The sequence below is a fragment of the Natrix helvetica genome, assembly GCF_964273705.1.
Source record: "Natrix helvetica genome assembly, chromosome: 2".
In the NCBI taxonomy this organism is placed as follows: Eukaryota; Metazoa; Chordata; class Lepidosauria; order Squamata; family Natricidae; genus Natrix; species Natrix helvetica.
The window spans coordinates 139518021-139542051 of record NC_138552.1 but is presented as its reverse complement, the minus strand read 5'-3'; the positions used below and the strand labels follow the sequence as shown (position 1 = coordinate 139542051).

The window sequence follows — 24031 nt, the reverse complement described above, 5'->3', positions numbered from 1 at the left end:
CTGCTGATAGAAGCCGAAGCAGGAGGGACTGCCCGGCCAGTCTCAGGGCCAGCAGCGCCAACACACACGACTGTCATTGCATGGTCGGAGCAGCCTCAGCACTCTCCTCTCACGCCCATACTTCTCGCGGAAGTTGTGCTCAGAACGCTCCTCCGCCCCTGGGGAAGCGTGGGCGGGGCCCCGGAAGGGAAGCTCCGGAATAGAGCTCTTCAAACTTGGCAACTTTAAGACTTGTGAACTTCAACTCCCAGAATTCTCCAGCTGGAGAATTCTGGGAGTTGAAGTCCACAAGTCTTAAAGTTGCCAAGTTTGGGGACCCTTGCTCTGGAATATGGAGCGAATCTCCATTCACCCGGGTGCGCCGCGGACCACCAAAATTTTCTCGCGGACCACCGGTCGGTGACCTAGGGGCTAGAAGACCTCCATGGTCCCTTCCAATTGTCGTCCTGCCCTGTTAAACGACGCCTATAAGGCCTGCCTCCGGTGATGACATTCTGCCGTCATTCTCGTCACCACGAGGACTCACCCGAAGGGGGAGGCGCCATGGGCGGGGCGAGCCGTCTGTATTGCCGGGAAAGGGAAGCGTTCGTGCGCGGCGGAGGTTCCATGGATCGCTTCGCCTGGGCTACTGGCCTCTTGGAGATCCACGAGAACCTCGTCACGCAGCAGCGCGGGGTCCGCCTGTACGATGGGGAGGAAAAGGTCAGGGCGGCTGGTGGAAGCTGCGCCAGGAGGGAGGGAAGCCGGCGGGGAGGGCGGAGGGGCCCCGGCCTCTCCTAAAGGCAGCTAGCAAAGAGGGGAATGGGGATTGAGGAGCCCACCAGGTCGTTCTTCGACCGGAGAAAGCCGCGGGTGCGCTACTGAGAGACGGGGAGTCGCCTAAACAGGAATCCACTTCCATCCTGGATTTCAGGCCCCAGCGAATCATGCGTATGGTAGATCCGGTTCCTCGAATGTCCTTTTCCTTTTGTTTTAATTAGCTTTGCCTTCTTTATTCGTTACTCAAAAGTGGCAGTTATACTCAAGTCCAATTCTCCATGTCCTTTTGCACTAATGTCAGTGGTCCCATGTTTATTTTTATACATATGGAAAGCTGTTATAGTGCCCAATCTGTTAGGAAATTTGTGCATCTTGTTTGCGCTGCTGTGTTGCCTCTTAGATCATATGTGAAGTTGTTTAAGTATTATAGTCCATCTCTTGGGCATAGACATCTTAAAACGGTGTGCAAATACAATGAAAACATAATAAAATTACAGTGTTAAAATATGGGAATGAAAATGTCTCCAAATCTATCTTACAGGGCAGTTGCTATTGTTTCCTATTTGAACTGAACTGATTACTTTATTTGGCCAGGTGTAATTAGACATAGGAGTTTGCCTCTGGTGTAGAAGCTCAGAGTGTACATACAAAATAATAGAATCATATTCATAATCCCAATAAGATGGGGTAGTAAAGAAGATGAAGGATTAATAATATTGCAGCCATACTACATGAGTAAATATACATAGACATTAGACAACACTGAAAATTAGGAGTTCATCAGTGTGAAAGCACAAAAGAAGAAACTGGCCTGTGTCTAGTTGTTTGGGCATGCAATGCCCTATAATGCCTCCCAAGGGGAGGATTTGAAACCGTTTATATCCAGGTTGTGAAGAGTCTGTAGATAACTTCTCAGTCCTCTTTCTCACCCATCCAACATTCAGATCCTCTCTGGTAAGCAGGCTGTTGCAATTGTTCTTTCTGCAGCCTAGCTAAGATTCCTGTCTGTAATCTGTAGTGGAGTCTGTAATTGTAATTTCTCATGTGTTTTCCATACATTCCTTCACCATTTACCAGCAAAAAGGAGAAAAAATCCAAACCCTTAAAGATAAAAGGCTTGGTTGAGAAACTTTAAATACTCAGCTTGCCTACCAATTTTTCATGGGTAGAATTAATAGTTTTGAAACAAGAGACATATAACTTTGTTCTTGGATGATACACGATAAAGCATTAAAGCATTCTCTATTTAAAAGAAATATTCCCTCCTTCACTTTGTCTTCTGTGAACCCAACGACTATATTTTACAATCAATGGTCTATGAACACAAACTTGTGGTTTATTAATAAATCATAATGAAACAGAATATTGCTTATCACAATATGTGAATCAATTCAGTAGCAGTGTCTTCACATCTGCTGCTTAATTATTTTCCTTACCGTTAACGGTGAACATGTCTTAAAAGGGAAGTAAAAAAAATATTGTTTGTAGCAGTTATTGCTCAGAGTTCTTTTCTGTACATATCTACATTGCCTTGGTGATGGGCATCCTTAGAAGAGATTCATGTATTCTCGGATTAAACTTTCACTTCAGCAATGCTTGGCTTAGTTCATGGAGTTTCATTGGAATACAGTTGTCATGGACTTTCATTCTAGCCACTTACATTTTTCAAGTCTTTTTCAAGTTCCTGGAAGGAAGGAAAGTTAAATAGTGGGTTTGAATGCTCCTACTGGGCCATTCAATTAAAAAACTCTACAATTGGGATCATATATAATACATTAATAAGGCAGAGTAATTGGGTTCATGCTAGCCAAATTAAATAAATAAAGGAATCATAAAACAGGCTAGTGTACTGTGTGAACTCATATATTTTTACTAAGGGGGTCCCATAGATAGGTAGATAGAAGTAGTTAAGAAAATACCTTGAGGAAGACATACAACATTAATTAAAATGACTTAGTTTTGGTGACAAGCAAATATTTCTCTTGCGTAAGTCTGCTGCAAAACATAAAAGGCTTAGCTATCATTTGTTATTAGCTCTTTACATCTTGAATTCTTGCATGACGTTTTCTTTTGATTTATTTTTCAATTTGTCACCTTGTACTTTATTGTTTTTCCTATGAAAGTGGATGCACATCTTTAAATTACAGTCTAATTTTGAAATTTTTATTAAACACAATATGTTCACAAAATATTTTCCTAATGCAACATGTATGATTCTACAAAAAATAGCATATTGAAGGAAGCAAAGTTTCTTAATATCTTAAAATCTACTCTTTTTTTCTCTAGTTGAAGTTTGAAACTGGAGTATTGCTCCTTAGTACACACAGACTGATCTGGAGAGATCAGAAAAATCATGTAAGTAGATTTATTCTAGCATATTTAACTTTCTTGTAATATATGATAAAGTTTGATTGATAATTATATGTCTTTATGTTCAACTTCATATTCTTCATTTTGTTAAATTAAAAAAAAAACAGTTTTATGGCAAGCAGAGAAAACTCAAAATTTAGTGACTGTGATTTATTTGGACCATTCAACAAGTTCTCCAAACAGCTGTGAGTTATCCTACATACAAGCTCTTGTCTGAGGGATTAGGACTAGAAAACCAAAAACATTTCTAGCAAAGAAAGACCAGCCTACCGCCAGGCATTCTCCAAAAGACCAATAGTTTTTACTATTGGTTTACATCAGATTCTATTGGGAGATTCTGCTTCAATTACCTGGTAGGTACAGAAGCCATTGAGAGGAGAGTTAGGTCTTGGTCCTTCATAGCTCAAAGACTAAAGAATACAAAAGCCTCCAAAAGGCCATATTTGCTTATCCCCAAGAAGATTGTATAGATCAATATTGCTAAGGATTATTAGCTCAGGAATTCCATGCAAAATTTGGAGAAGCCATATTATTGTATAACTTCTGTGACATAAGTCATCTATTTCTGTGAATTGGTTTCTATTTATGGAATGAAGGGGAGTAATTCCTTTCTTACAGTTCCTGTGCATTCTCTTGTTTTTTAATAAAATTTTTATTTTCAAACAAACACAAACACACAAGACCTCTAACATAAAAACCTCTTCAACTGCATACAGTGTGTCGATTGTTTACAAGGTCTTTCTGCATCCTTTCCATAGTCATCACTTGAGCTTTATCAAAATTCACATATTGTCAATCAAATATCTTTGTATACATTATTATTATACTTCATTTGTTTGCTTATCACTATTGTTTCTCCATTTTAAACTAGGTATTCTAAATATGTATCCATTTATATTATAATGATTCATTATATCATCTTCAATATATCCAATAATAAAGAATTTTTTACATCCTATTCTAAATCATTCTATTATTTTAGCATTGATAACATTCTCTAATAATTTTCAATTCCATGTTTTTTCCATTATTAGTATCATCAATTCAATATACATGTATACAAATTGTTATAATTGTTAAACATCCATTAAGCATAGCTATTATTATATCCTTTTCATATGAAACATGTTAAATTTGAAGTAAATTTATATTATGGCATTTCATTACATCATCCTGAAATCATCCAATGATATTACATCTTTATATTCTATTCTATATACAATTATTTATCTTTTATAAAAATGTTTTTCAACATCATCTCCATCATCCTCACTTACAGTTTGTATAAAATTTCATATTATCAATCTAGTATATGTAAATGCTTTATTATCATTATTAATCATTTATTTGGCTATAGCTATTATTACTTTGTCTTATACATAGTACTCAAAATTTAAATAAATTTTAAATATTGTGACATTTCATTTCAATATCTTGTATCCTTCCAGAAATAGTGCAGTCCAATATCTCTTGTCCTTTGTAGAATGCTTCAATAGTGGCCTTCAGCTCTTCTGCATTGTTCGGTCTCATCTCTTTCATCTTTCTCTTGGCAATGCCCCATAGATTCTTTAAGGGGTTCAGGTCAGGCGAGTTTGCTGGCCAATCAAGCACAGTAATCCCACAGTCATTGAACCAGGTTTTGGTGCTTTTGGCAGTGTGGGCAGCTGGAAAATGAAGTCAGCATCCCCATAAAGCTCGTCTGCGGAAGGAAGCATGAAGTGCTCCAAAATCTCCTGGTAGACGGCTGCGTTGACCCTGGTCTTAATGAAGCACAGTGGTCCAAAGTCCTGTTGCTAAGTGATTCAAAGTCCTTTTTTCTGATGAGAGCAACTTTTGCATCTCATTTGGAAACCAAGGACCCAGAGTATGATGGAGTATGATGGAAGAATGGAGAGGCCAATCAAGCACAGTAATCCCACGGTCATTGAACCAGTTTTTGGTGCTTTTGGCAAAAGCGGTATGCCATAATCATCACAATGGTGACACATCACGGCTTGAACTATCTTGCTTTGCATGTAATGAGTCTTATCTCCTATATTAGTTTCACCTTTTAAGTTGCATTACTGAAATAAATGAACTTTTGCACGATATTCTAATTTTTCGAGTTTCACCTGTATTCTCTCCCATGCTCTAGACCAGTCAGCAAGTGCTCCTCTATTATTTAAGCTGCTATCCTTCTTTCCATGTTATTGGATAATGATTACATTTATAAATTTATTGCTGCCTATTGTCCTCTTCAACAAATAGATAAATGGAAATCAGAAATCAAATGTTTTTTTTCTTCTGTGTATGCTATTGCTATTATCATATCCCAGATGTTTGCCATATAATTTGTCGTTCCATCTTATTCAGGACTACTCAGTTGTAAGCCCAATGAGTTCAAGGGTCTTATTCTGCATTGCAGCAGGTAGTAGCAACAATAAGCATATTCTCTTATAATTTATTTATTGAAGGGCCTTTTAACTTCAATTAACAGATTATATATTTACTACATTTATATCTTCACTGTCCTTTTAAGATCACCCTTTAATCTGTGAAGAACATTTCAGGATGTCTATAAGTATGGATTGTCCTTGACTTATGACCAGAATTGAGCACAAAATTTCTGTTGCTAAGTGAAACATTTGTTAAGTGAATTTTGCTCCATTTTACATCCTTGCCCAAGTTGTTAAGTGAATCACTTAGTAATATGGTTGTTAAGTGAATCTGGCTTCGCCATTGACTTTGCTTGTCAGAAAGTCACAAAAAGTGATCATATGACACTGGGACACTGCAACCATAAATATGAGTCAGTTGCCAAGTGCCTCAATTTTGATCACCTGACCATAGAGAAATTGCAACGATTATCAGTGTGAAAAACCATCATAAGTCACTTTTTTCAATGCTGTGTAACTTTGAACGATTACTAAATGAACTTTTGTAAGTCGAGGATTACCTGTAAAATATGTCAGTATTGCTACTGAATATCACAAGGCATCAGATGAACAAATAAAAGGAGGAGGGATCTGCTAGAGTATGTTTTCCCCAATGTATTGCTTTCTAGATCTGCTGAGATCCACACTCCCCAATTTCTCAGGCAACATGGAAGAAAATGAGAAGATAGAGCTTGCAGATGTTCTTTGGGTTGACAAATGGGCTCTTATAAGCTTTCTTTAAAAATGCCAAGGAAAAAATAATAGATTTTATTGGATATTAGTCTTATGCTATTGATTAATATTTTTTGCATAATGATACCATGTAATTTAATATATATTTGATGACAGACCCTGTTGTGGGATCAGTGTTAGCTATTTACAGTTTATTAGAAGAAATACTGTGCTCCACCAGATACATCTTCACTTTACCTTTGTGTCTTATTGCAGGACTGCTGTATGGCTATTCCTCTTTCCCAAATTATCTTCATTGAAGAGCAAGCAGCGGGGATAGGAAAAAGGTAAAATATCATCAACAAAAATCTTCAAAGGGCATTAAAGATTTTTTGGGCATTGTTGTATCTTCCAATGCTAATAGCTATTCAGCCATTTTCCCCACCAGAACAGGAATATTGTAGGGAAAAGTGGAAAGAATATGTCACCTTGACCTTTGAACTCAAGACAGGATGTAAATTAAATATCAACCTTATAACTATTTTACAGGAACTTTATACTTGATACCATCTGATAATTGGCATAATTTCAGAAGTTCATTTGTGCCTTATTTTGACCAAGAATTATATATCTGTCCCAAATGTTCCAGTAAATATATTCAAAGTGTAGAATGTTTAATTGATGTTTAAAATGCAAAATGATTTAAAGCTTATGGAAACTTTGTTTCCCCACTTATTTTTTTGACTTGTTTTAAATGAAAGATAATCTGAATGAAAATTTTAAAATAATGCTTCTTGATTTTAGGAATTTATTCTTTAATAACAAAAATACATTTTCTCCCTTTCTCCTTTTTTTGTTTTTTGTTCTGTTTTGTATCTTTAGTGCCAAAATAGTTGTACATCTTCATCCAGTAGGTTCCAATAAGGATCCTGGTCCATTCCAGACTAGTAAATACTCATATATCAAGCTTTCTTTCAAAGAACATGGTCAGATTGAGGTAGGCATGCTTTCTAAATGACTGTTATATAAAAATAATAGAAATAATTTTTAGTGTAATTGAAATACTCTTTTAAGGAGAGAAAAGGAAATTTATCATACAGAATTCCAAGATTATTATTATAATCGTTTGTTGTGCAGTAAGCCAGATTGTTCAGACTGGATTTGACATTTTTATTCACCTATCAAGTTTTTTTCCAAAGTCCTGAGATAGGCAGGTGTTGATGTTTGATGGTGTTAGAAGTATCATTAAAGAATGTAAGCTTTCTGAGTAAAGCTGCCTTTTGTGATTGTTCATTTTTGGAAATTATTGCCACATAGTTCTTCAGGAGGCTTACGGAAGAAATGTCTCAGCGCAGATGGGAGAACATGCCAGCTTCTCAAACCATAGACGTTGATAAGTCTTCACAGGTATGTATGCAGTTTCTAATGTTTGGATACCTGATTTCTAAGTAAGAATGATATTTAACACATGATGATAGAGAAAACATCAAAGTGGAGGAGGCTGCCTGGGATCGTAGGATTTGATGTGTTGTCAAGCAACTATCTTAGATTAATACAATATAATTGCAAGTGAACCTCTTTCAAAATAGTATCAAATATATAACTGGATCTTTGTTTCATAAAGAGGTACACATTGCATAGGTGATAACTTTTATTAGATGAAAGGGAAAATATAATAATTTAGAATGCCAGTATAATTTGGTATGCTGAAAAAGATTTTAGGAAATGATACCCTGACTTTATTTAGTGAATTATGATTACCATGAAACTTGGTTTAGCAGGCTTTGAATGCAACCGACAGATCTCCACTGTACTTCTGCCACTTTGCAAAATTGCATAATGGATCACACTAATAACCATTTTAATGTAACAAACAATCAGGAATGATGGACATCCATTTTGCCCAGGTGTTCTGTTAAATCAAGGTTTCACGTGTACCTGTGACATGTGAACCTTAACCTCACCAGTTCCTCTTTCTTTCTCTAGCACAGCCACAAGGAAACAGGGAAATATGGCTCCCCTTTTTAACTACCAAGAATTTACCTTTATCTCTGAACACTGCAATTTGTGCTTTTTCTTAACAGTGATTTCCTGAACTTTAGAATATAGTTTATGCAGTTTATATCAATAATGTACACATGCAATTAACCCCCTTTGACATTAAAGGGAAGACGTCTAATCTGCATTGGATAATGAATGGGAGGTGACAAGTCCACAGCCTGTACACATTCACTGTATTCATTTATTGCTCAAAGAGCCAGTATAATCGAGTCTAGTGGATAAGGCATCAGGCTAGAAAGCAGGAGACCATGAGTTCAAGTCCCCCCTTGGCGATGGAAGCTAGTTACATGACCTTGGGCCATTCCCTCTCTCTTAGCCAACTCACCTCAGAATGTGAAAAAAAAGCCATGTTTTGCCCTAGAGCAGAACTGTCGAACTCATAGCCCACGGGGCAAATGCATCACGCGCTGGCCATGCCCAGTTTAGTGAAGGGGAAAAAGGTCCCGATATGTCATGACGATGCGAGTTTGACACCCTTGCCCTAGAGCAAAAACAATTGTATTGATTTAATTATTTATTTATAAGTAACAAATCACCATGTAGCAAACCTGATTTGTTGGTTTATTTTCTCTAATATTACTGGTGTGAGCACTTTTCTTTTCCTATATTTTTGCACCCTACCTAGTTCACAGATACAAGATAAAGAAGGCAGAAAGAAGGCAAAACAAACTAGGGAACTGTTAATATTATTTTCTTACGTGTCAGCAAAAGACTGTTAGTTTTTTTTTCTGTCTTCTTCAAAGCAGCTTTTTGTTGGATACAAAAGCAAGTCACTGTGTAATACTGCTTCTGAATGCAGCTATCAGTGTTTGTTGCATCTTTCCTTGTATTGCTTTTCCATCATAATTTGTTTATCGTATGTTATTCAGGGTGGAAGAATAAGAGCTGCTGGAATTGTTGGCATTGAGAGGAAACTAGAAGAAAGAAGAAAAGAGATGGATAAAAATATTTCTGAGGCAAGTAATTTTCTTCAGACCTAATATAACTGTAATCATTTATACTTTATGATTTTAAGTGGACCAAATTGCATTCATGTTTTGGAGAGGGGGACCTTTCCCAATACCAAATGTTTTGTCAAGGTTAGGGAAACCAAGGGCTATCCCTATTTGGGGCACACAAAAAGAACAGAAATAGAGAATTCTATAAACCTGAGGATTTCCTATTGTGAAAAGCTTTTTTTTCTTTTTTTAATGTGTACCTTATGTAACTACGTCTTTTTTCTTCTGTACTTTTGGTTATCTTATTTTGGGATGTTCAATTTGGGGATAATAAATCTTTTGTGGAAAATAGTTATCGCTGGAAAATCTTTATTGGATATATTTCTAGTCATGATTCAGGATTATGTACATGTTTTGTGGATTATGTTCTTTACTCAGTTAAAATGCAGATGTTCCCTTTAGTGTAGGCCAAACTGGCTGAACACATAAACAAAAATCACAACTAGCCCCTTGCTCACACTTGCTCATTCAAGAGGGGAAACTGTTTATTGTTGCTTTTGTTAAACCATAGCCTCTTCTTTTGTCTGAACTAAGGATCCTAGTTCAGCACTTCCCTGGTCATTTCTAATATAAGCCAACTTTTAATCATATGTTTTGACACTATAGGGATGTGATGGCTCAGTGGTTAAGATGCTGAACTTGTCAATCAGAAGGTCGGCAGTTCAGTGGTTCAAATCCCTAGCGCCGCATAACGGAGTGAGCTCCCGTTACTTGTCCCAGCTTCTGCCAAGTCTCTGATTCAGGTGATAAAATGAAAGCAAATACAATTGAAATTCATTTCCTGGCCATTCAGAGATGAAGGCAAACAAAGGGCTTTCTGTAGCTGGTAGATGCCAAGTTGAATTAACTTAAGCATCCTGCAGCTCTATTCATGTGTGTGTGTCTCTCTGGCTAATTTTCTGTTCAGCTTGTGAACTGCCAGCGCAAAGGAGGCTCATTTAGCAGATTTACAAAAATATACCAATATTGCATTTTTCATATGACCATGAGCCACATGTAACTCTGCTGCCTCTTTCCTCCTCTGTTTATTGGAGGATACAAGGAATGGATGTTAGCTGAGGGAAACCATTGTGAAGTAATGCTAATTTCAGATCATTTAGTTTTAAAACTGGTTCCCTGAATTTTAGAATAGACTTCCTGCGTCTGCTAGTTATTCTTATTTTTTTAAGTGATTCTGTTAGTTATTTGTCTCAGGAAGTTCCTTTCAGGTGTGTATACATTTTTCTTTGTACAGCCTGAGTCACTTGGTAGAAAGATTATTTAAAACACACTGTCTGTTGACCTAGATTTTTTTTCTTTTATTGTTGCGTAAGAAATTTGTTTATGTTGCTGAAAGCAAGGCTAAATATGAAATTTTAATTAGAATGGTGAGTTTTGCAAATATATATGTAAAAAAAACCCTGCATAGCATCGTGCCCTATTAAATTCTTCCAGATTTTCCTAGTGTTAATTTACTTTCAGGTTGTAAAATTATGTATAATTACAGGTCAGATGAGAATATTTAGAGTAACTATTTACTTTCAAACCATGTTGAAAATGAGTTGCTAGAAAATAGGCTTTTTAAAGCTAAGTCTCTAGTATGCTCTTCTAGTCAGAAATAAATCTATTTAGATTACAAAGCAGAATCATGTATATAATTATTTATGTATTAGAATTATTGATACTTGAACTCCAAAAATGGCAACAGATTGTTTTTTTTAATTTGGAAGGAAGGTTAATGGTTTAAGTTACAGGTGTGATGCAATTGCATTTTTTTGCAATAGGAAGAAATTATGTATTACTAAATCAATTTATTATTTCAGGCTTTTGAAGACCTCAGCAAGCTGATGGAAAAGGTAATACCTCCACTTTATTAATAAGCATGCTGATTAACTGGAGACTGGAGAAACTAGTTTTATTCAATAGAATAAAATAGGGGAGGGAGGTTCTGGGACTTGATTCTACAGAAGTATAACTTGTATCATTCTATATCTTTACATATATCTATACATACATGCACAGATTATAAATATACTGTGCATTATTTCAATTGTCATAACTTAATGATTACTTGTGAAGTTATTATCATATAAACTAAATAAATAAAGTGAGAAATTATTGACAGTATGTCTAGATGGTAGATGTTTGTCTATACAGTGAGCCACAGTTGACTCCAACTCAATGACACCTAACTGGATTGTGAAGGAAGGGAAATGCCAGCCAAACCTAATCTAAGAATTCTCTTTTCTAGCTTTGACCTGCTGAACAGCTCAGCAACTCAAACTTATTCCATGAAGAGTGATCTCACAATAAAGGAGCAAGGTTGTGTCCCATCATGATTTTGTGTTTCATTTTGTCTTACAGGCAAAGGAAATGGTGGAATTGTCCAAATCAATTGCTAGCAAGATTAGAGAAAAGCAGGGTGACATCACTGAAGATGAGGTCAGCTAATATTCTGCTAAATTATGATTCTTTCATCATTCTAAGTTGTAAAACAGCTCCTTTTCCGGTAAATTAGGTCAATGTGATTTTTTTTCCAGTGAATATTGGTAAACGAGTGTTAAGGTAAACAAGATTAGTGTTATGTAAATAGAGCCAATATAGTCCAGTGCCATGTCGTCCACAATATGGTTGCATGATATTACAACCATAAATTCCATTTCATTCCATTTCTATACTTTATCTTACCCTTGAGTTGAAATCTCCTTCCCGCCATCCCAAGCTGAGATTCCCATATCATTAAGGGAAGCTTCTCAAAATAGAATATCCTCATGGAAAATCTACCAATCCACTGTGGATTAGTAAACTTCCTCAAATTTGTTTATCAGAAAGTAAGTGACAAAATAATGATGAGATCCTGCTACATTTTTTTCAAATATGCCAGGTGTACATCATGACCATGTGAGATTTTTTTTTTCTTCCTTCCTTCCTTCCTTCCTTCCTTCCTTCCTTCCTTCCTTCCTTCCTTCCTTCTATTATTCTTCTGTATAGGGACATCATTCTTTTGTTTTGAATTTTCCCTCTTTTGTGTGTGTGTGTGTTAGGATCTTCCAAGTTCACGTAGTCTATTTTAATTAATTATTGTTTGATAAAGAATCTGATATTCTCAATTTTAATTTGTCATTTTTTTAGACAATAAGGTTCAAATCCTACTTGTTGAGCATGGGCATTGCCAATCCAGTAACCCGGGAAACCCATGGATCTGGTACTCATTACCATATGCAACTGGCAAAACAATTAGCTGGAATTTTACAGGCACCTTTAGAGGTAAAGTACTTAACTGTCTTTTTTTTATGTGCAGCTTTATATACCAGCACATACCAGCACATTGTGACTTTAGCCAAACTTAAAAGGCCAAGGAAGTCAGATCTACTTAGCACATGGATCAAAGAACATTAGGAAATACTGAGGTTGTCATTTAGATACAGAGTTTGAAAAAGGAAATCTTGGAAAATCACTACTGAACTGTTGTCAAAAAAATTAACATATTTGATACCAAGGGAGTCTTTATTTTATACCTTATCCATACATCATCCTGAATCTACGGATCTCAGTTCCTCCACTATAATTCTGTTTTCTTTTCTTATAATAGAGAAAAAAAAATTAACAGCATGCCTAATGAAGTAAATATACTGCTTTATAAAATCAGAACTGTTTATAAATAAATCCATTAAAATAAACAGTCCTCATTTAGCCACCACAATTGAATTAACAACTTGGTCACTAAGTGATATGGTCATTAAGTGGAACACCACTTGACTGTGACCACGCTTCCAATTTTCCTTCAGCTTTCCTTTTCCCCCACTCCTGCGTCCTTTGGGATGCTCATCCCAATGCTGGAATAATCGACAAGAAGAGAAGTAATGTTTGTATTTACACTCATTTGAGGAAAAGGCATTACAAGATAGGAAGCAAGCACCCAATGGGAAAGAAATATGCTAGGACTAGCTGTTTGCCTGGTGGCGCTCCTGGCTCCCCAACCTTGAGCCATTTAGGAGGCAAACAAAAACCAAGGTGTGAAAATAATTAAAATCTTTTCAATTCCAAGCAGCATCTGCAAGCCAGCTAATTAAGACCATAGAACTGAGCTTCTTAACTTAGGGTGAGCACTTTGGGGGGAACACTGTAAATAAAAGCTCTGCACTGAAAAACAACTGCAAAAGAGATTTCTTATTTAGGCAATTTCTCCATTCTATGAGAGGGTGGGAGTGGGGAGAAAAAAACCAGGATCAGGCCTAGGACAAAAAGCTGACTTACTATAAAGATAAGCAAATCACTGAGAATGACACTTTAAAGATAGCACAAAGAGTAGGATTTAAAAAAATTAAAACCAGGCAGCTAGAAGCTAAAACTCAGTAAAATACATGAAAAATAAAATGTTTGATAGTTTGGATGTTGTTTAAAGAGAAGACCAAAAGTATCCAGAGAGATTTCTTCAACTTGAACATCACACAGAATATTGAATTAAATTGCACGGAACTGAACTTTATTTGGCCAAGTGTGATTCGACATACGAGGAATTTGTGTCAGGTACAGAAGTGCTCAATAAAATCTATTTTAGCATAGATGTTATATTTGGATGCCATAGAATAAAGAGACATTCTGAAAGATGATTTTTTTTATTACTAAAACTCGATTCCTATAATCTTAAAAAGACGAAATGTAGTTATCCACATCCATGCGTGCTAAGAGGAGAGATATTTGAATGCATGGCAAATAAAATAATACAATTCAATTTAATTCAGAGGCATTTCAGAATAAATATAGATCATGTTTCTATTTTTTTTTTTTGCTTTACTTTTTTTTATTACTAAAACTCGATTCCTATAATCTTAAAAAGGGTGAAATAGTGCACCATAGGGCAAAATGTTTTGCACCAAATTACCTCAAATGAGCTAACTTGGAGAATGTGTCCAAAATCCAGGATCTATGATTCCCATAAAATTGAAATTTGGCAAATTTTATGAACATTTTATGACATAAAAATTACTGTATTTTTCGGAGCATAAGACACACTTTTTCCCCCTCAAAAAAGAGGCTGAAAATCTGGGTGCTTCTTATACACTGAATACAGGATTTTTTTGCCTCCCAAACCCAGCCCCCTTCACCAAAATGGCCATGCATAGCCTTTAGGAGGCTTTCAGAGTGCTCCTGGGGGCTGGGGAGGGCAGAAATGAGCAAAAAACGGGCCGTGTTTTGCTCAATTTTGCCCCAGCCCCCAGGAGCACTCTATAAGCCTCCAAAAGGCTATGCATACTCCTTTTTTTGGCAAAAAACGGACCCTTTTTTTGCTCATTTTTGAGGGGCCCTATCCCCCCAGGAGCACTCTACAAGCCTCCTAAATTCTATTCATGCCCTTTTTTAAAAAACAAATGGGCCCGTTTTTGCGAAAAACGGGCCATTTTTGGGAGGTCTGCAGAATGCAAAAACTTTTTTTTAAATTTGCCTCTTCAAAATCTTGGTGTGTCTTATACTCCGGTGCGTCTTATACGCCGAAAAATACGGTACTATAAAAGAGTTTATGGCATAATTCAAAATGTCATAAAACATATCCTGTGCTGATGTTTGACTGCGCTATACTGTTCAATGTGGGCTATTTTCAAAAAGGGGTTTTATCACCATCAGCTTTCCATATCTCTACTGGTGATAGAAAGAGACTGTTGATTTGAGGTATATTTTTGGCAACGTTAAGTACCACTAGCAAAAAAATGACTGGAAGGATTTGACACATTTATGCCTCTGTTGAATGTTCTGTACCACTGTCCAGCACCTGTTGGTTTTGGCACCAGGTATGTTGCTGCTGTGAAGCTACATCTGCTCGGGTTCTAACTTCAGCACCATTTTTAATTTTCCAGTCCCCCCTCTGGAAATATTAATATTGTCAGACTGCCAGATTTGCTTTGAGATAGCAGAATTTGTATTTTAAGAGCTATTCTTAAATCAACAGGAACGGGGAGGAATAATGTCCCTCACAGAAGTTTATTGTCTAGTGAATCGTGCTCGTGGCCTAGAGGTAAGGAATGCATTGTCTTCTGCACTTCAATGAAACTATTTGCGCTTCACTAAGTATGCCAGGGAACTTTTCTGGAGTAATGGCTGATGGCAGATACTGGAACTTAACCGTTATTTCTGCTATTGGTGAACGGCATAAAGATTGTCCTAGCACAGCGATGGTTAACCTTTTTTGGCTCACGTGCCATAAGTGGGAGGAGCGCAGGGGGGTCGTGTGCAGGCGTGCCACACCCATAATGCATTGCGCGACACCCCCCCCCCCAGTGCGCATCGCACACTACAGGCACAACCCCCACATTTGTGCATGCTTTTTTCGCCCTCCCCAGGCTCCAGAGGCTTTGTAGGAGCAGGGAAGGGCAAAAACAGCCTCCCCTGCCCCCCCCGGAAGCCCTCCAGAGGCTTCAGGGACCTTCAAGAGGCTTCCCTGAAACCTCCGGAGCAGTCCAAACGACCCTCCAAGCAAACAGGAAGTCCGTTCCTGAACTTCTGGTTTGCCCATAGGGCCATTTTTTTTGCTCTCCGGAGGCTTCAGGGAAGCTCATGAAGCCTCCGGAGGGCCTCCGGGGGGGGGGGGGGCTCTTTTCGCCCTATAAAGCCTCTGGAGCCTGGGGAGGGCGAAAAATGGCTTTAAAAAAGGGTGAACTCAGCTGGCCAGCAGGCACATGCGCGCTGGCCAGCTAACACGGCAGCCCCTCGCATGCCCTGACAAATGGCTCCGGGTGCCACCTGTGGCACGCGTGCCATAGGTTCGCCATCACTGTCCTAGCACGATAAGTCATCTGGCAATGCATTAGAAATCAGTAGAATGTAAACAAGCGTGTAGCTTGCCATTTTTAAGGCTACCACTCTGTTCAAATTTACCTGAAATGGAATTCCATGGAACTCACTAGGATTATTATTAAGAAACAGGTAAGCATATTTACTGTTAGGAAGACCATAGGAGGATCCTATGGTTAAAAAAAAAGCTCAGTTTTGTAAAATGAAAGCCAGGAAAAGGTGAGTCTGCCAATTGTTAACGTGTTTCTGTATCTGTTTGCATTATGCACGCACTGCTGCTTTGAGAGCCTAGGACTGTTGATAGAGTAAAATAGCTAAAGGATGTGCACAAACTTGGTTAGAAGATGTAAACATCTCACAGAACTTTAGTAGAAACTAGAATATCTGCAAGGTTTTCTGCTACAAATCAGCTAGCGACCCAAGGGAAGTTCCATTGCCAGCATCTTGCTGTGGAATTGCCAGAAGCGCAGGAGGAGAGATGGATTCCATCTATTATGCATTTTGAGGCTAGAATGTTTGAAATAAAGAAGTAGATGGTGGCAACTTCTGTTCTCCACTATTCTTTCCAGAGGCCTAGTGACATGGAGACAAGGTAGGACAGGCTTCCCTGATCTGGTGCTGGCCAACTGCATCAGTTTTTAATGCCTATTATCACAGCTAGCTGATACTAAAGACTGTAAGACTGTAGGTTATGTAATCCAACACATCACATTAAAGAATGACAGTGAAGCATTCCAAAAGTCTTCAGCTAGTATGAATGTATGCTATTCCCCATTCTTTAAGTGTTACACACTCACATTTTTTAAAGAAAGAATGGGATTTATAATATATGTCAACATTACTCAGTTGCAATCATTGTCCCTTAATTGCTCTTTAAATCTCATAAAGGAATGCAAAAGCCTTGTAAGGATATATAGAAGTGTGATTATTACTGTATAAGATTAATCTTATGTATGTTTTCTCATTAGTTGCTTTCCCCTGAAGATCTAGTAAATGCTTGTAAGATGTTGGAATCGCTGAAGTTACCTCTAAGGTAAGAAGTCTTCAAATTCTAAAGGGGTGCAGGGGAAACCTCTCAAAGGGTAGGATGGGGCTCAGTCCTTTCCCTTCCTTGTATTTAGCAATAACAGACATACACTGCTTCATAGTGCTTTAAAGCCCTCTTTAAGCAGTTTACAGAGTCAGCATATTGCCCCCAACACTCTGGGTCCTGACCTCGGACAGATGGAAGGCTGAGTCAACCTTGAGCTGGTCAGGATTGAACTGCTGGCAGTGGGCAGAATTAACCTGCAATACTGCATTCTAACCATTGCGCCACTACGGCTCTATTTATTTGTTTGTTAGATTTACGTCCTGTCCTTTGTTCAGGATCCCCAGATGTGCACATAGAATCTTTATGTGTTTTTCAGATCCTTATAAAACCTATGTGGAGAAAAACGGGATTCAGAATTAGAAAGTGGCAAAAAACAAAAAGCAAAACCCAAATCTATGGGTGGAGTTTTCTCATCATATGAAAATGCCCATATTACAGTCAGATATCATTCTCATAAGGTTGGCCATGCTGCTTTCTCATGCATTTATGGAGTGTAGAAATCATACTGGACTAAACTTTTCAGTTCTTCATCCACCCTGCAATGTCTTTCACAGTACTCTGATATTTGCAATTAAGTTATATCACTTTGTCCCCATATGTAGAAAAAGCTTTGCTAACAGAAATTTATTTGTCAGGCTATTAAAAGCACAGGAATACAGATGATTTTAAAAAGTTGGCAACTGTGTTTCAGACTAATGGAATGGAAATACTACAAAGAGATTTGATTTGATTTCTTTGCCAAACACACAGCTATTTATCCTACTAAATGGAAATTTTTATTTTTATTTATTTATTTACACACACACACACACACCCCTTCCAAATAGAACTGTAGTCCTCCAGTTCAAGAGGACTAATATTTCATAGACCAATAATTATATGGGAGATATGTTTAAAATGAATAGTTTTATAGGTTTTTTTAAAATAGAGAACTTAGCTATTAACAGTGTAAATGCACGAGGAAAGAGTTATGTGACATTTGGATTGAGACAAAAGCTTACACATGGGGAGGTTGTAAATCAAGCAGAGTGTGCAAGTCAAGGCGATGTTACGGATGTGCAGTGTGGAAAAGACATTGGAAAGGTGGATAAATAAAAAACAATATTACAGGAACAGGAAAGAGGAAGTGTGGAATTGTGAAGAAGGACCTAGTAGATGAGCAGGGGCTCTGGGAAAAACCCTCAATGTTCTTCAGATCAAAGCAGGCTGCATACAATGAGGAAGCAGGAGGAGTTTGGAGAAGGCTAATTAAAATGGCTAAAGAAAGAAAGCCAAAATAACCCATGGTAGGAAAACAGGAACTTGAGGAAACCATGGGTGATGGAGATATGAGAAAAAGCACAGCAAAGAAAAAAAATCTAGTAGGGGCACTGCCCATTTGCAAGAAAAGAGCTCAGCAGGCATCAGTACATGGACAGCAACTAACTTTAAGCTGTGTTCATACAAGTTCAGTTACAAACCTGGGCACTGCCTTTATGCAACATGCTAAACTTGATCAATTGTATTAATGTGGAATCATCTTACAGTTCTATTTAAACCAAGAAGACAGGTTAATTTGGTATCCAGGTTGAACCTATTGTGTAACTGAAGCCATAGAACTGCTGGGAGTTCTGCCTCTAAATCCTCATCTGGAAGTATTCTATTTCATTGTATCCTTTTAAGCGCAAAGGTGAAGTAGAGGGTACCAAAGCAGAGAAGAGCTGTGGTGGCATAGTGGTTATAGAAGGCAGTATTGTAGGCTACCTCTGCTCACTGCCAGCAGTTTGATCCTAATGTTCAAGGTTGACTCAACTTTCCATCCTTCCGAGGTCGGTAAAATGAGGACCCAGATTGTTGGGAGCTATACACTGACACTGAAAACCACTTAGAGAGGGCTGTAAAGCACTGCTAAGCGTTGTATAAATCTACGTGCTACTGCTATTAGCATTGGACATCATATTTGTGGTAGTCCAACTCTTTGGTGACAGATTAGAGTTCAGATTTGTTTTTTTCTTTTTGGGATTTAGGTTACGTATATTCGACAGTGGCGTTATGGTAATTGAACTCCTATCACATAACGAAGAAGAAATGGTGGCTTCTGCTTTAGAGACAGTATGTATTTTAAGGGAACAGTCATATTGTTATTGCCTAGCCTGGCATCTAGATGGGCTTCTTCCTTTTGCCTATTATCTTTTGTTAAGCACACATCCGTAGAGACCTGCACATTTAAACCTGCCAGGAGAAAAGACATCTATCTGCTTTAGGCTCAGTATATTTAACTTTAATGTTGACAGATTCCCCTCTATCTGCATATATTATTTCCTATCTTTATTGAAACAGGTTTCTTATACTGCAAATACAAACAATGTTTTAACTCTTGTTTCCACCTAGACTATTCATCATGGAAATACTTGTTTGGAAAAATTTAAAATTAATTCTAAACCCTGTTTTTAAACATTGGACGTTTTTGTTTTTACCTTACTTTTTGAAATAATAAATGAATTTGTTAAATTAAATTGCAAAGCAGGAAAGGCCTGGTAATTGACCCAAAGTTTAGGGGCATAGGCCTAGCTTCAAAAGGTTTCCTGTTTCTGGGAGTAGGAATAAGCTTTATGTGAAAAAAGGGTTGGTCGTTTCACATGTATTGAAGATAAGCTAGATATTTATCAAATTTATTACCTTTTTGTTACCCCTTCTTCTGCCAAGAACTTGATTGTATATGGGCTCATAGAATCTCTCTCTGATAAATAGTACTGCTTTGAGCCACAAAGTGTATTCCTTTGGGGTGCTCACGTTGCATTGCATCACATATATGTAGTCTTTGACTTATGACCACAATTGAACCCAAAATTTCTGTTGCTAAGTGAGACATTTGTTAGGTGAGTTTTGCCACATTTTATGACTTTTCTTGCTATAGTTGTTAAGTGAACTTAACTTAGTAACATAGTTAAGTGAATCTGGCTTCCCCACTGACTTTGCTTGTCAGAAGGTCACAAAAGATTAACACATGACCCCAGGAGATTGCAGCTGTCATAAATATCATTTAGTTGCCTCTGAATTTTGATCATGTGACCATGGGGTTATTGCAGTGGTCAAAAGTGTGAAAAATTGTCATTTTTCAGTGCTATTATAACTTCAGTCGCTAAATGAACTGTTGTACATCGAGGACTACCTGTACAGAAAAGAGGCGATGCTTGCATCAGAACATTGCAATTCTGATCTCTTCAGTCTGAGTCCTTTCCCTCCCCATAGAAGATACTCCTGATATGGGATTATCACATTGGCTCACCACATTCTTGGGGAAGAGGACAAGGGAGAATTGTTTTCCCAGAACTCTCGGGATTTCTCAAGGCCAGACAAGGATTGTGTTTCTCAAACAACTTCTATATGGGGAAAGCCCAACATATAAACTTTAAAAATGTTCCACATTTCCTTAATCCACAACATGCTCTTCCTCTTAGATTTATAGCCTGAGTTCCATTGAACAGGCCAGTTTGCATGTCACGTTAAGTTCTTCAGAGTCGAATCCATCTGGGAAAAGATGGGTGGCTGATAATATATTAGCTTGATTAAGCAAGTTTAGCATGACATATGGTAAGCAAAATTCTGACTTTGCCCAGAGCAAGCTAGTCAACACAATGAATAATAAACTTATTAACCTGTTATTAAAAATTATCAGATTATAATGTTTACATGGGGGAGGGGTGTTAGATGGAACTAGAGTCCTGTGTTTTCATATAATAATAAGTTTTACTAAGCAAGCCATTAATGACTTGTGAGCCTTAATCATTCAAAGGTGGAATCCATATGTCTCCTGTTGGGAATGTTTACAAAGTCAGCTTCAGTATTATTCATAATTGCAATTACATACTCATGTGCAAGATTCACTCTTGACTTTGTAAATGTGCTAGTATCACTGTGGCCAACAGAAGCATGCAATCTTCTTCAGAAGGACCACTGGATTATGGGAGTTCTCATTGCCTTACTCTCTCCTCATTTTATTAACCACTCCTAGGGCTTCGGTTAGTGGGAGACTAGCTTTTGGATTGATTGATTTCCCACCAGTCATCTATGGCTTACGGGTACAATCATAACATGACAGTGTCTTATATCTCTAAAATCAGTGGTACTTATTTCTAGTAGGTTTATTTTGGGAAACTATTGATATAAAGTTTGCATGAAAAAAATAGGTGGAAGTTGCTCAGAATGGTAAAGCTGTTGAATCAAGGATAGTAGAAAAATAGATACTCACTATATAATAGACAAAAGCTGATAAGATGGTCGAAAAGCATTGTAACATACAAATATTTATTCAGCTCCGAACCTTTTCTTCCCTCTTAGGTTTCTGAGAAGGGATCTCTTACCGCTGAAGAGTTTGCAAAGCTTGTAGGAATGTCTGTGCTTTTAGCCAAAGAAAGGTAAAACCCCTCCATATATTCTGATTTTAATGACAGAAGAAATTATAATTAATAAATTAATTGACTTGTTTATAATTCAAACATCTTTTACTCTTTTTTGCAGGTTGCTGTTAGCTGAAAAGATGGGTCAGCTTTGCAGAGATGATTCTGTAGAAGGCTTGCGATTCTATCCAAATTTATTTCTTACCCAAAGTTGATTATTCATATTGTCTATTTTTCTCTTATTTAAATATGTTTACTAGATGCAATCTGAAGAAAACAGTGTCAAGAGATATATCCATTTATATCATGGTTTTGCTAAATTGTAATGATGCACCAGTAATGCACCAGGCAGGGAAGAAGGGATTAACTATGTGTAGAAAGAGAATAAAACTCCTAAGAGAATAAAACTCCTACAGATATCATGAAACTGCAGCTATTTCAGATCTTGAGAGCAAATTGGCCATGAAGGTCCATTTAATGACTTTTTCAAGAAGGAAGGAAGGAAGAGAAGTAATTTTAAAAAACATGGAGGGGAGGTGAACTCTAAGCTATTTGCAAGGCTAGACAAATCAACAAGCAGTCTATTCGTTAAATGTAGTCTATTCCATCTTTTGCCATGATTTGCATCTGCAACTTGAAATCAATAAAATATTAACAGGAGTAAAATAATATTTCTAGAGCAGTCTAATGCAAAATGTTAAAAATGTAATTTATTTTAGCAATGTCCATATTTTAGGAACAAAACTTCTTATCTACATTTGCTTGTAATTATTTTCAAAGGAAGAATGGATCAAAAATTTGTTTGTGTATGGCTTCATGCTGAATGTTAAGACAAGGAGCGCTGTGAACTCAAATTTCCTTCCTTCCATTCTTCGATTGTTGATTCTACAAATTTTCTATTTTTGTCTTTTCTTTGGCATAGCTGTGAAGGACATTCGCCATGGGTCCTTCTAAACCAGACGGTGTTTTTTGTTTCATCTTTATATTAAAAAATAAAGATGAAAGATTTACTCATTCTTTATCTTGGAAACATTTGCTGGTACTGTATCGGTTTTTATATGAAACAAGAAGAGAACTTTGGTTTCGCAAGTTATCTGTTATTTTTTTACTAAGATTATATCCTATTAAATACCAATAATCTCATTGCTGTTATTCTGTTTCCCCACCAGATGCACAATTCACACTTGGATAGCCAATAGAGTTTTAGCATCAAGCATGTCTAAAACATACATTATTACCAAAATAGGGTATTAAAGTTGTCAGTGTAGCTATTTGTATTCATAGAAATCATTTGAATATTTATTCTGACAATAAAATTCAATTTAATTTTAAATGTGTAAACTAAAATACAAATACAAGGATTGTAGTTTGTTACATTACATTTCTGACTCTATATTTGTATTTTCAGTTGAATTCACTGAAATTTTAAAACCTAGAGAATAACAGTCATTTTGCCAGTGCAATCTTTTTAAAAGTTGCTGTCATCTCCCATTTTGATTATTTGATGAAACTATATTTTTGTTGTGCAATATAACAGCTGATTTTATACTTCTAATATTTTGCTACTTTCAGATATTAAAGTGTATGTGAGGCATTCCTGCTAAGAAGGAACACACAGTATTTTTCTGTGACTATAGTTGGCAGCAGTTTCTGTCTATTTCAATAAATCTGTTTAAAGCAACCAGTGTTTATATTTTAAGTGGTGTGCTTCTCATGGAGTCTTCTGAATAAAATTTAGCTGGGTGGGCTCATTTGGAGATTGGTTGTCCATAACGGGGAAAATGCATTAAGTTTGTTAATTGTTCATGTCTTAATTTGCAAACAGAATCAGTGCCTTAGTTCTTGACATTTTTCTTTTCAAGAAAATATATAAAGAAGTAGACCACCCTCCATTTCCTTGTGTGATTACTTTGAGGGGAGGGTACCAGTGGTGGGATTCAATTTTTTTTGCTACCGGTTCTGTGGGCATGCTTGGAGGGCATGGCGTGGCTTGGTGGGCGTGGCAGGGGAAGAATATTATAAAATCTCCATTCTCACTCCACTCCAGGGGAAGGATACTGCAAAATCTCCATTCCCTCATGATCAGCTGGGACTCAGGAGGCAGAGAATAGATGGGGGCAGGGCCAGACAGAGGTGGTATTTACCAGTTCTCTGAACTACTCAAAATTTCCACTACTGATTCTCCAGAACTGGTCAGAACCTGCTGAATACCACTCTGAAGGGTACCAATTATATATCCTTTTGTTGAGACAGCATTTTTTGTGATTTTTTTTTGTACATTCGGTTAAATAAATTAAGAAATAGTGCTTGAACATTGTTCTGATCATTAGAAAATTGGGAACATCTCTTTTTAAATTTCTCAATTAAAGTGTAGTGAAAAGTAAACCCACCACTTTCCATTCTGAAAGAAAACATAATAGGGAGAAGAAACTGCCAAAGAGCCATCAGTAAACAGCCCAACCAAAGAATCTCTTAAGACCGCCTCCACCCACACCGACAGGCAAGACACCAGAATAA

At 37.2% G+C, this 24031-nt stretch overlaps 1 protein-coding gene across 1 annotated transcript; it reads left to right on the top strand.

The window, feature by feature from the left end:
- Positions 1–540: 540 nt before the first annotated feature.
- Positions 541–22165, top strand: VPS36 (vacuolar protein sorting 36 homolog). Its single transcript, XM_081940597.1, has 14 exons — positions 541–702; positions 3046–3114; positions 6492–6562; positions 7098–7212; positions 7533–7622; positions 9146–9232; positions 11077–11109; positions 11618–11695; positions 12386–12520; positions 15201–15266; positions 17011–17075; positions 19142–19226; positions 21456–21532; positions 21636–22165. Exons 1-14 carry the CDS (start codon positions 544–546, stop codon positions 21727–21729), a joined length of 1224 nt encoding a protein of 407 aa, XP_081796723.1. The 5' UTR covers positions 541–543; the 3' UTR covers positions 21730–22165.
- Positions 22166–24031: the final 1866 nt, after the last annotated feature.